We start from the raw sequence: 12,500 nt of genomic DNA on the forward strand, positions 1-12,500 counted from the left end.
TATATATATATATATATACTGAAAACTCTTTTAAACTGAAGTTGTTCTCGCAGTTTCTTGGAAAGCTTGATATTCTGCTGTTCTGTTGGAAATCCACTGCAGAGTCGCCATTGATTTCCCTGTTGGAGATAATGCCACCTTGCCCTTCTCACAGCGCTGTGCTTTTACCGTAGGCTTTAAAAATCATTTAATTTGATTTAAGAGAGTACAAGTTCAGACAAAAAGAGTCAAGTTTGGCTAGCCGAGATCAACAACAAGTTTTTCCTAGAACTTAAAATCTGTATGCAGTGTTCATCATGTTAATACATTTAATTTAATAGCATTTTTCTGCAATGTCATTAGCACTGATTACCCTTGATATTAGGGTATGGTTGTGACAATTGAATGTTCTTGTTTACACCTTTTGTTCACATTTAAAGACCTTAACAATTTATTAAAGACAATCGTTTATGTTTTGATGTATGTGTAGGATTTTTTTGGGGCCAAACCTTTGAGTTTCTTTATACTGTCGACACTAAAGAAGAGATACTGTAGAAAGCTGAAAACCATTGACAGCCACAGTATTTGATCAGACCACAGATCAGAAAATAAAGGTAACACTTTACTTGAAGGGGTATTCATAAGATGTTTGTTTTGGTCTATGTGTGGGATTTTTTGGTCACGCTTTATTTTAATGTACAATTCACACTATGAACCAACCGTTAACTAAGACTTTTCTCTCAGCAAGCTACTAATGTGTGTTGACACTTTAGTTTAACTAACAATTCACATCATTTACTACTGGGTTATTAACTGCTTATTATTAAGATGTTAATTGTTTATTAGCACTTAGAAAGTATCATCTTATTTTACATGCCTTTACATCCAAATCGATACCTACATCTAGTTATTGCCTTACTATTAATAAGCAGCCAAGCAAAGTGGGTTACACTTTACTTGAAGGGGCATTCATAAGGCTGTCATTAAACCTTTATAATCATTACATTACAAGTCATGAATGTCAATGAGATTTTATGCATGCTTGACAACTCTTATTAAGTGTCGTTTGCTTAGCTGAGTCATTTTTAATGCAAAGATGACATTGTTTGTTATGACAACTTGACATTACCATGGGAACATAACTTGTCATAAACCATTATATAAATATCATGAATTTTATAACAGCATCATTATTATTTTTTTAACGTCAACTACAGTGAAACAAGCTGAAGTTGTCATTAAAATGTCATTAAATGTTAATAACGCTGTTAAAAATGATTTGACAGACTAATTACACTTTTAATGAGACATTTTAACGACAACTACAGTTTGTTCCACTGACAGCATGATCAGATAAATATTCATGACACATTTATAATCTCATGCCTCATGGCAATCATGTTTATGACAGATTTATGACGAGTTTAGTTGTCTTGGTAATGTCAAGTTCTCATGGCAAAGACAAAATAGGTTACGATGTATTTGTTTATGTCAAGTTGTCATAACAAACAATGTCATCTTTACATTTAAAATGACATAACTGAAAGAATGACACTGTAAGAATGGGTTTTAACCTCAGCGGTTCGAACTGTAGTTCTGCCAAATGACTAAAGAGTTATCAGTATGTAACTGATACAGTATTAATAGCTATAAATGTGGCAGTATTAATAGCTATAAATGTGGGAGAGCGTTGATATTATGTGATTGTATTGTATTGCAATATGGAGCAGTTAAATGTTGATGTTAAATCAAAAATAATTCACAAATATTTGATAATGAAATGATTTAATGACAATAATTCTCTATGTTTACAACTGAATTAGTTACAAAATAACTGAATAAAATAATAAGATATGAAATGATAAAACATATGATATAAATTTTATGCAGCTTAAATGTTAAAGTTACCAGAGGTAGAAGGAGAGACACAGGGGGAGGGAGAGAGAGACGAGGAGAGCAGGCCCAGAAGTTAGCCTGATTGCAGTAGAGTCAGAGAAGATAGACTCCAGAGGAGGAGAGGAGTAGAGCAGGAAAAGACAGGCCAGGAAAAGACCCAGAGCAGCGTTTTACCACCTATTCTGTGTCTTTCTTGACCATGTGACTAAAGCCCAAATGCTGAGACATTCAAACTGACCAATCAACATGTGACCACATCGTAAAACTCCCAAAGTCCACACACCAGGCCCTGATCTTATCAGTATCTGCCTTTGGAGTCAGTATGGACCTTCTTGAGTCAAAAAGACATGTTTTGTCATATAAACAAAAGCATATGATAATTTAGCCTCTTGCAACACTTAATAAGAGTTATCAAGCATGCATAAAATCTCATTCACATTCATGACGTGTAATGTAATGATTATAAAGGTTTAATGACAGCCTTATGAATGCCGCTTCAAGTAAAGTGTAACCCACTTTGCTTGGCTGCTTATTAATAGTAAGGCAGTAACTAGATTTAGGTATTGGTTTGGATGTAAAGGCATGTAAAATAAGATGATACTTTCTAAGTGCTAATAAACAATTAACATCTTAATAATAAGCAGTTAATAACCCAGTAGTAAATGATGTGAATTGTTACTTAAACTAAAGTGTCAACACACATTAGTAGCTTGCTGAGAGAAAAAGTCTTAGTTAACGGTTGGTTCATAGTGTGAATTGTACATTAAAATAAAGCGTGACCAAAAAATCCCACACATAGACCAAAACAAACATCTTATGAATACCTCTTCAAGTAAAGTGTTACCTATATTTTTCTGATCTGGGGTCTGATCAAATACTGTGGTTGTTAATGGTTTTCAGCTTTCTACAGTATCTCTTCTTTAGTGTCGACAGTAGTTCTTTGAGGTTGCAGTACAGAGCATTATTTATTTATATATATACACAGTTGAAGTAAGAATTTTATTAGCCCCCTTTGACTTTTTATTTATTTTTTTAAATATTTCCCAAATGATGTTTAACAGAGAAAGGAAATTTTCACAGTATGTCTGATAATATTTTATCTTCTAGAGAAAGTCTTATGTGTTTTATTTTGGCTAGAATAAAAGCAGTTTTTAATTGTTTATGAACCATTTTAAGGTCAAAATGATTAGCCCCTTTAAGCTAATTTTTTTGACTGTCTACAGAACAAACCATCATTACACAATAATTTGCCTAATTACCCTAACCTGCCCAGTTAACCTAATTAACCTAGTTAAGCCTTTAAATGTCACTTTAAGCTGTATAGAAGTGTCTTGAAAAATATCTAGTCAAATATTATTTACTGTCATCATGGCAAAGAGAAAATAAATCAGTTATTAGAGATGAGTTATTAAAACTATTATGTTTAGAATTGTGTTGAATAAATCTTCTCTCTGTTAAACAGAAATTAGGGAAAAAATAAACAAAGGGGCTAATAATTTAGGGGGGCTAATAATTCTGACTTCAACTATATATATATATATATATATATATATATATATATATATATATATATATATATATATATATATATATATATATATATATATACACTGAAAACTCTTTAACCTGAAGTTGTTCACGCAGTTTCTTGGAAAGTTTCTCCACTGCAGAGTCGCCATTGATTTCCCTGTTGCAGATAATGCCACCTTGCCCTTCCCTCAAAGCTGTGCTTTTACCGTAGGCTTTAAAAATCATTTTTATTAACTGTTTATATCATGATTATAAAGGTCTCATGACAGGCTTAAGAATACCCCTTCAAGTAAAGTGTTACCTTTATTTTTCTGATCTGTGGTCTGTTCAAATACTGTGGTTTTCAGCTTTCTACAGTATCTCTTCTTTAGTGTCGACAGTATGAAGAAACTCATAAAGGTTTGGAACCACTTGAGGAATAAATAGTCAAGTTCTATTTTTTGGTGAACTATCCCTTTAAGAAAGAGGTCAGAAGACAGATTAGCTGGTCTTTAGTGGATGTTCAGACACATTGGATCAGCTGAGCCGTTACACTTTAAAGCAATCCCAGTAAATGTGTTTCCATCTACCTCTGGAAGTCTTTAAAATGGGATGAGCTCAAAACAAGTCAGAACCCAATTACACTTGTATAATCGCCGCTTGCTTGTGTTCAGACTGACAGACATGCTTCTTAATACCAGGTATAAACAGATTGATTTCAGATGAAGCCATCCTAAAACTATTCCCCACGATGCTGTTTTCCTGGAGAAATCACTGGCAGATTGAACTGAACCAGACTTTGAGTTAGGGTGTGTGTGTGTGTATGTGCTTTTCCTGTGAGAGTAGGGTTTAGGGGTAAGGCTATATAATATGTGTTTACACTGTATAAAATGCATTGTGCTTAAGTAGTGCCACTGTAAATCGTGTGTGTGTATGCATGTGTGTGTGTAAACGTTTGTGTCTGTCTGTGTCTCTGTATGTGTAAGTGTGTGTGCACATTCATGTGTGTGTGCATGCATGTGTCTATGTATGTGTGTTTCAGGAAAGTCGTTGTTATTCTCTGACTCAGCAGTGCTGTAATAGTCTTCATGAGCTGGTGACTTTCTCCCGGGCAGGTTTTGGTAAGGAAAGCACAGCTGCACGAGGAGCGATAGACTGCAGATGTTGGTCATGCTCTGATCTGAACATTATCTCAGCAGGGAGAAAGAGAGAAAGAGAGAGGGAGGAAGAGAGAGAATTAGGCCATCCTTTCACGTCTCGTCTTTGAGCGCTGATCATTTGCAGCTGATCGGATTATATGGAGAAAAAGAAAGAAGAAGAGGAGGATCCGGCGGACGCTTGATTTCACACCAATGATGATGTGCACTGTGTGTTTCACTCAACTCATCCAACTTTCATAATGTGACACATTTCTGACTGAAAATAGGCAGAACTAGACTTTTGTGCTATTGGCTGAAGGCTTGGTAGATGAGCAAGTTTTGAAAGTCATTTTTTTAATAATGAGATTTTCACCAAATGATCAGAAACTTCAGAATTTAAGAAATTGGAGGAATGTTTCAACAGAAGCATTGTTAAAAAACTTAACATTGTTTTAAAAATGATGATATTTAAAAGCTGAAAAGCTGTAACCATTGACTTTCAATGTTGGAAAACCAAATACTATTAAAGTCAATGGTTACAGGTTTCCAGCTTTCAAAATATCATCGTTTTTACAACAATGTTACTTTTTTTAACAAAATGCTTCTGTTGAACACAAAAGAAGATAGTTTGAAAAATGTTGGAAACCTGTAACCATTAACTTCCATTGTTGGAAAAACAAATACTATTAAAGTCAATGGTTACAGGTTTCCAGCTTCCAAGATATCATCGTTTTTAAAACAATGTTACTTTTTTAACAATGTTTTTGTTGAACACAAAAGAAGATGTTTTGAAAAATGTTGGAAACTTGTAACCAATAACATCAAAAGTGTTTATTCTTCCAATAATGGAAGTCAGCGTTTCAGCATTCTTCAAAAAATCTTCTTAGCTATAGAATTAAGAAACCCATAAAGGTTTGGAAGCACTTGAGCATAAGTAAATTAAAATTTTGGTGAACTATCCCTTTAAGGATCAGAGTGTGACAATGTGATTTTCACTAAATCATCAGAAACTTCAGAATTCATGAAGACAGAGGAATGTTTCAACAGAAGCGTGTTAAAAAACGTAAAATTGCTTTAAAAACTATGATATTTTGAAAGCTGGAAACCTGTAACCATTAACTTCCATTGTTGGAAAAACAAATACTATTAAAGTCAATGGTTGCAGGTTTCCAGCTTCCAAAATATCATCGTTTTTAAAACAATGTTTCGTTTTTTAACAAAATGCTTCTGTTAAACACAAAAGAAGATGTTTTAAAAAATGTTGGAAACCTGTAACCATTAACATCAAAAGTGTTTATTCTTCCAATAATGGAAGTCAGCGTTTCAGCATTCTTCAAAATATCTTCTTAGCTATAGAATTAAGAAACCCATAAAGGTTTGGAACCACTTGAGGATGAGTAAATAAAATTTTTAGGTGAACTATCCCTTTAAGGATCACAGTGTAACAATGGGATTTTCACTAAATCACCAGACACTTCAGAATTCATGAAATTGGAGGAATGTTTCAACAGAAACGTGTTAAAAAACGTAAAATTGTTTTAAAAACGATATTTTGAAAGCTGGAAACCTGTAACCATTGACTTCCATTGTTGGAAAAACAAATACTATTAGTCAATGGTTGCAGGTTTCCAGCTTTCAAAATATCATCATTTTTAAAACAATGTTACGTTTTTAACAATGTTTCTGTTAAACACAAAAGAAGATGTTTTGAAAAATGTTGGAAACCTGTAACCATGAACATCAATAGTATTTGTTCTTCCAACAATGGAAGTCAGCATTTCAGCATTCTTCAAAATATCTTCTTTAGTGTTCAACAGAGTAAAGAAACTCATAAAGGTTTGGAACCACTTGAGGGATGAGTAAATGGTAGCTCAATTGTAAATTGTGGGCGAACTATCACTTTAAGGGTCACAGTGTAACAATATGTCGTTCACAAAATGATCAGACACTTCTGATTTCAAGAAATCTGAGGAATGTTGCATTTTGTTGAGGCATTGAGTGTATATTTTCATTTTTAAAACCATGTCACTTTTTTAACAATGCTTCTGTTGAACACAAAAGAAGATGTTTTGAAGATTGCTGAAAACCTGTAACCATTAACTTCCATTGTTGGAAAAACAAATACTATTAAAGTCAATGGTTGCAGGTTTCCAGCTTTCAAAATATCATCGTTTTTAAAACAATGTTTCGTTTTTTAACAAAATGCGTCTGTTGAGCACAAAAGAAGATGTTTTGAAAAATGTTGGAAACCTGTAACCATTAACATCAAATGTGTTTATTCTTCCAATAATGGAAGTCAGCGTTTCAGCATTCTTCAAAATATCTTCTTTAGTGTTCAACAGAATAAAGAAACCCATAAAGGTTTGAAACCACTTGAGGATGAGTAAATTGTAATTTTTCACTTTGAAGATCACAGTGTAGCAATGTATTATTCACAAAATTATCAGACACTTCAGAATTCAAGGAATCAGAGAAATAATTAATTTTGTTGAGACATTAAGTGAGGCGGCGTGGTGGTGCAGTGGGTAGCATGATCGCCTCACAGCAAGTAGGACGCTGATTTGAGCCTCCGCTGGGTCAGTTGGCATTTCTGTGTGGAGTTTGCATGTTCCCCTCGTGTTTGTGTGGATTTTCTCTGGGTGGTCTGGTTTCCCCCACAATCCAAACACATGCGCTATAGGGGAATTAAATGAGCTAAATTGGCTGTAGTGTATGTGCGTGAATGAGTATGGGTGTTTCCCAGTGATGGGTTGCAGCTGGAAGGTCATCCGCTGCATAAAACATATGCTGGATAAGTTGCCGGTTCATTCCACTCTGGCCACTTCAGATTAATGAAAGGACTAAGCTGAAAAGAAAATGAATGAACAAATAAATGAGACATTGAGTGATTTTTTTTTTCATTTTTAAAACCATGTCACTTTTTTAACAATGCGACCACAAAAGAAGATATTTTGAAAAATGTTGGAAACTTGTAACCATTAACTTCCATTGTTGGAAAAACAAATACTATTAAAGTCAATGGTATTCTTCAGCAATGGAAGCCAATGGTTCCAGTTTTTTTTTTTTAGCATTTTTCAAAATATCTTCTTTTGAAATAATGCGACACATTTCTGACTGAAAATAGGCAGAACTACACTTTTGTAATAATATATTAATAGTAATATAATATTGGCTGAAGGCTCAGTAGATGAGCAAGTTTTGAAAGTAGTTCATATCAAATCAAATCACTTTTATTGTCACATAATCAGGTATCACACAGATATTTTTAGCATTCTTCAAAGTATCTTCTTTAGTATTTAAAGGTACAGTATGTATGTTTGACACCCAGTGTTTGAACTAGGTATTGCATTCCAAAACAAACGCAAGCACAGCTTGCCAGATTGAGGATCAACAAGGCTGATTTAAATCGTATTCTAAGTAAAAGCAATGACATGCAATAGAAGGACTATTTTCTATATTGAAAGGATTTTTTGTCCTAACCAACTCCTCAAATTGAAATATTAGAAATGGCTTCAATTCCTCACAGGTGAACAACAGAAAACTGACAATGATCACGTCAGGTACACCTCATGTGCTTTATTCAGTGTTAAATGCTAACAATGCGAGTTTGAATGCCATTTTACATAATATTTATTGCCATACTACTGAAAGCAGCAGCAGATACAGTTGAAGTCAGAATTATTAGCCCCTCTGTTTATTTTTTCCTCCAATTTCTCTTTAAGGGACACATTTCTAAATAGAATAGTGTTAATAACTCATCTCTAATAACTGATTTATTTTATCTTTGCCATGATGACAGTAAATAATATTTGACTAGATATTTTTCTATACAGCTTAAAGTGACATTTAAAGGCTTAACTAGGTTAATTAGGTTAACTAGGCAGGTTAGGGCAATTAGGCAATTTATTGTATAATGATGGTTTGTTCTGTATACTGTCGAAGAAAATATAGCTTAAAGGGGCTAATAATTTTGACCTTAAAATGTTTTTTTTTTATTTAATCTGCTTTTATTCTAGCCAAAATAAAACAAATAAGACTTTCTCCAGAAGAAAAAATATTATCAGACATACTGTGAAAATTTTCTTGCTCTGTTAAACATCATTTTCACCTCAGATCTAGATAATAAAATAAACCGTTTAAAATTGAACTTTAGAATTGTGACTCAAAACCAACACATGATTCAGCGTGTACTTTTAATAACGTTAAAAAGGTTTAACATTTATTAATTAGATTATAAACCTTACCATTTCGTGAGTGAGTGCATATTCTGTGTTTCTGAATGGCTGTATTTTTAAATTTACATCATGTTTCGTCTGGGGCAAACAGCCAAATTGCTTATCACTGCATATCTCGTCACAATTCGTGCTGTTAGTACACGCGGTTACAATTTAAACCTGCTCACCTAATGTTTTCGTTTGTAATATTTATGTTATTTGCTAACTAATAACCACCTCATGTGGAACTCTGAATCTGAGTCTGATTTTGGAGTCTGCTACTGTACACTGGAGGTCGCATTTCGGTCACGGACGCATGCTTTGAGAGCCTTTCTGAATGAATGAATGAATGAAATATGTGATTTTCCATGAAGGCAACCCATAGTGCGGAAATATAACTAACTAAACTAGCACTGGGCGAGTTAAAGAGACCAAAACAAAGACTGTTCCGGCATGGAAAGCACATTTTCAAGAATATCTGACTTCAACATTGTTTTTCAGATAAACATGAATGTTCACTCAGCATCTTTCTGCAAACATATTATGGTATTTTTATGCTTTAGAAGATTCAAAAACGTACATACAGCATCTTTAAACCCATAAAGCACTGAGGATTTTGTAGCAATGTGTTATTCACAGAATTATCAGAAACTACAGAATTGAAGAAATTGCAGGAATGATTAATTTTGTAAAGTCATTGAGTGCATTTGTCTTTATTTTCACAATCTGTTTACATTTTAAAAATGTATCATTGACAAAATGATCAGAAACGTAAGACTCCAGGAAATCAGTAATGTTTAATTGTATTGAGACAAAGAGTAAACATGTCTTTTTGTGTGTTTGTGTTTCAGAGGGTTGTTCGCTAGTCATTACACAGAAACACACTACCTGGAGGATGGAGTTGCCGTCACCACCTTACCTAATGTCACGGTAAGATCACAAGCAACCTCTGTTTCCATCCGGATTTAACCCTACGCCTGCACAACACATGACAGCTTGCACTTTCTCTCTTATTTGGCAGAAAACTTGGAAAAGGGGTTTATTTGAGTTGATGTTTGTCAGAAACTGTCTGGTGAAGCTGATGTTGGTGTCATTTTGTGATGGTGCTGTGTTGTTTTTGAGACATTGCTCTGTTACAAAACTTTTGTCACACTATATATTAGGGCTGCACCATATTGAAAAAGAAATATTGGGAGGGAGGCACGGTGGCTGAGTAGTTAGCACTGTTGCCTCACAGCAAGAGGGTCGCTGGTTCGAGTCCTGGCTAGGTTGGCCTTTCTGTGTGGAGTTTGCATGTTCTCTCCGTGGGTTTTTTCCGGGTGCTCCGGTTTTCCCCACAGTCCAAACACCACATGCGCTATAGGGGAACTGGATGAACTAAATTGGCTGTAGTGTGTGAGTGCATGTGTGAATGAGTGTGTATGGGTGTTTCCTAGTACTGGCATCCACTGTGTAAAACATATGCTGGAATAGTTGGCGGTTCATTCCACTGTGGTGACCCCTAAAATCAGAAACTAAGCTGAAGGAAAGCCAATGAATGAATAAATACAAAAGAGCAAAGATGCAAATGAAATGATCAGTGCTTTTCTGAGAATTTGTGTAGTGTTCAGACACAGAAATGAAATAATTAAATGCAAAACATCACTGAATGGTCTTTATTGTAGAAATAATTAAATCTCAATAATATTTTTTAATCTAAAACTACAAATGTTAGGATTTCTTGTGCTTTTAAGCTCTCTTTAATGCTTAATTGTTGTCAATGACAAACTATTGTACCTGATCAACTGTAATCATAACTGGACATAGCACGTGCCACGACGTGACTATTGCAGATGTGTCGATGCTGACACGATATACTGTGCAGCCCTATACAGCTGAAGTCAGAATTATTAGCCCCTCTGTTTATTTTTTCCCCAATTTCTGTTTAACAGAGGGAAGATTTATTTTCAACACATTTCTAATTATAATAGTTTTAATAACTCATTTCTAATAACTGATTTATTTTATCTTTGCCATGATGACAGTAAATAATATTTGACTAGATATTTTTCAAGACACTTCTATACAGCTTAAAGTGACATTTAAAGGCTTAACTAGGTTAATTAGGTTAACTAGGCAGGTTAGGGTAATTAGGCAAGTTATTGTATAACGATGGTTTGTTCTGTAGACAGTCGAAAAAAATATTTAGCTTAAAGGGGCTAATAATTTTGACCTTTAAAATGAGGTTTAAAAAATTAAAAACTGCTTTTATTCTAGCCGAAATAAAACAAATAAGACTTTCTCCAGAAGAAAAAATATTATCAGACATACTGTGAAAATGTCCTTGCTCTGTTAAACATCATTTGGGAAATATAAAAAAGGAAAAAAAATCAAAGGGGGGCTAATAATTCTGACTTCAACTGTATGTAATGTGTGTTTCATTACTATGTATATTGCAATATTTTCTTTAGTGTCTTTATTGCATATTTTGCATCAATTGTTAACGCAGCATTGCATGTATCCTTCACATAGTGTTTTTCGTAATACTTTGCAAGATAGTTGCAGTGAATTCTTCCAAGATGGCAAATTGACCTTGAAAAGTGTTGATTGATTCAAGCATCTTGTTTTAAACATTTTTTAGTTGCTGATCGTGGTTTAAAAGATGTGGTTTAAAGACAAACATGTTTTTTTTTTATAATACAGCTTTAATATTTTTATATACATGTTCTCTTTAGGAGGATTTTTTTCTTAGCAAACATTATGGCAAAATGACTAATAATATTTGCCATAAATTAATATAATATTAATATAATATAAATCATAAATATATATATATGTATATATATATATATATATATATATATATATATATATATATATATATATATATATATATATATATATATATATTAATATAATTAATTATTTTTATATGATATATTTAGATAAATAGATGGATTGATAAATAGTTAGAAAGTAAGATCATTTGATAGATAGATAAATAAATCATTTGATAACATATTCTAAAATTAAATTAAATACTCTATTTAAAGTGATAGTTCACCCAAAACTGAAAATCATCATTTACTCAACCTTTCATTTCAAAATTTAGTTTTTTTTGTCACATGCACAGTCATACACAGTACAATATGCAGTTAAAAGCTAATACAACTGCCCATGACCTAAAAAAATAATAATAATATCAATAAGAATTAAAATGATTGTATATAATAAGTAAAAACACATAAATTGTAGATATAAAAATATAAGTTATAGCTATAGAAAATAAGAACAAATATAAAATATTTAAGACATTAAATACCTAGATATTAGATAACCAAACCTGTTTGACTTTTTTTTACTTATCTGTTGAACAGAAAAGAAGATATTTTGAAGAATGCTGAAATCCTGTAACCATTGACTTCCATTGTTGGAAAAACAAATACCATTGAAGTCAATGGTTACTGGTTTTCAGCTTTCTTCAATTGAAACTCATAAAAGTTTGTAACCACTTGAGGTAAATAGAGTAAATTGAGTAAATACGAAGTAAATTAGAATTTTGGGGTGAACTATCCCTTTGAGGATCAAAGTGCAGCCCCCAAAAAACTAAATAATTGTATTTATCCTGGCTGATAATGTCCTATTTGCTATGATTGAATTCATTTGCTGACTATTAAAATATATAGTATAACATTTTGGGTAACACTTTATAATAACTACACACTATAAATCATTTATTAAGCATTAGCAAACAGTAAATTCATTATTTGTTAAGCATTAACTC

The 12,500-nt window shown here is 33.0% G+C and overlaps 1 protein-coding gene across 1 annotated transcript in view; it reads left to right on the forward strand.

Moving 5' to 3' along the window:
- LOC130238984 (disintegrin and metalloproteinase domain-containing protein 12) overlaps positions 1–12,500 on the forward strand; it is a 541,789-nt gene that overhangs the window by 495,752 nt on the left and 33,537 nt on the right. Inside the window, exon 4 of the mRNA XM_056470105.1 lies at positions 9,589–9,667. Within this exon, the coding sequence (XP_056326080.1) occupies positions 9,589–9,667 (79 nt within the window). The remainder of the gene's footprint in view (positions 1–9,588; positions 9,668–12,500) is intronic.

This window comes from Danio aesculapii, chromosome 12 (assembly GCF_903798145.1).
Source record: "Danio aesculapii chromosome 12, fDanAes4.1, whole genome shotgun sequence".
In the NCBI taxonomy this organism is placed as follows: domain Eukaryota; kingdom Metazoa; phylum Chordata; class Actinopteri; order Cypriniformes; family Danionidae; genus Danio; species Danio aesculapii.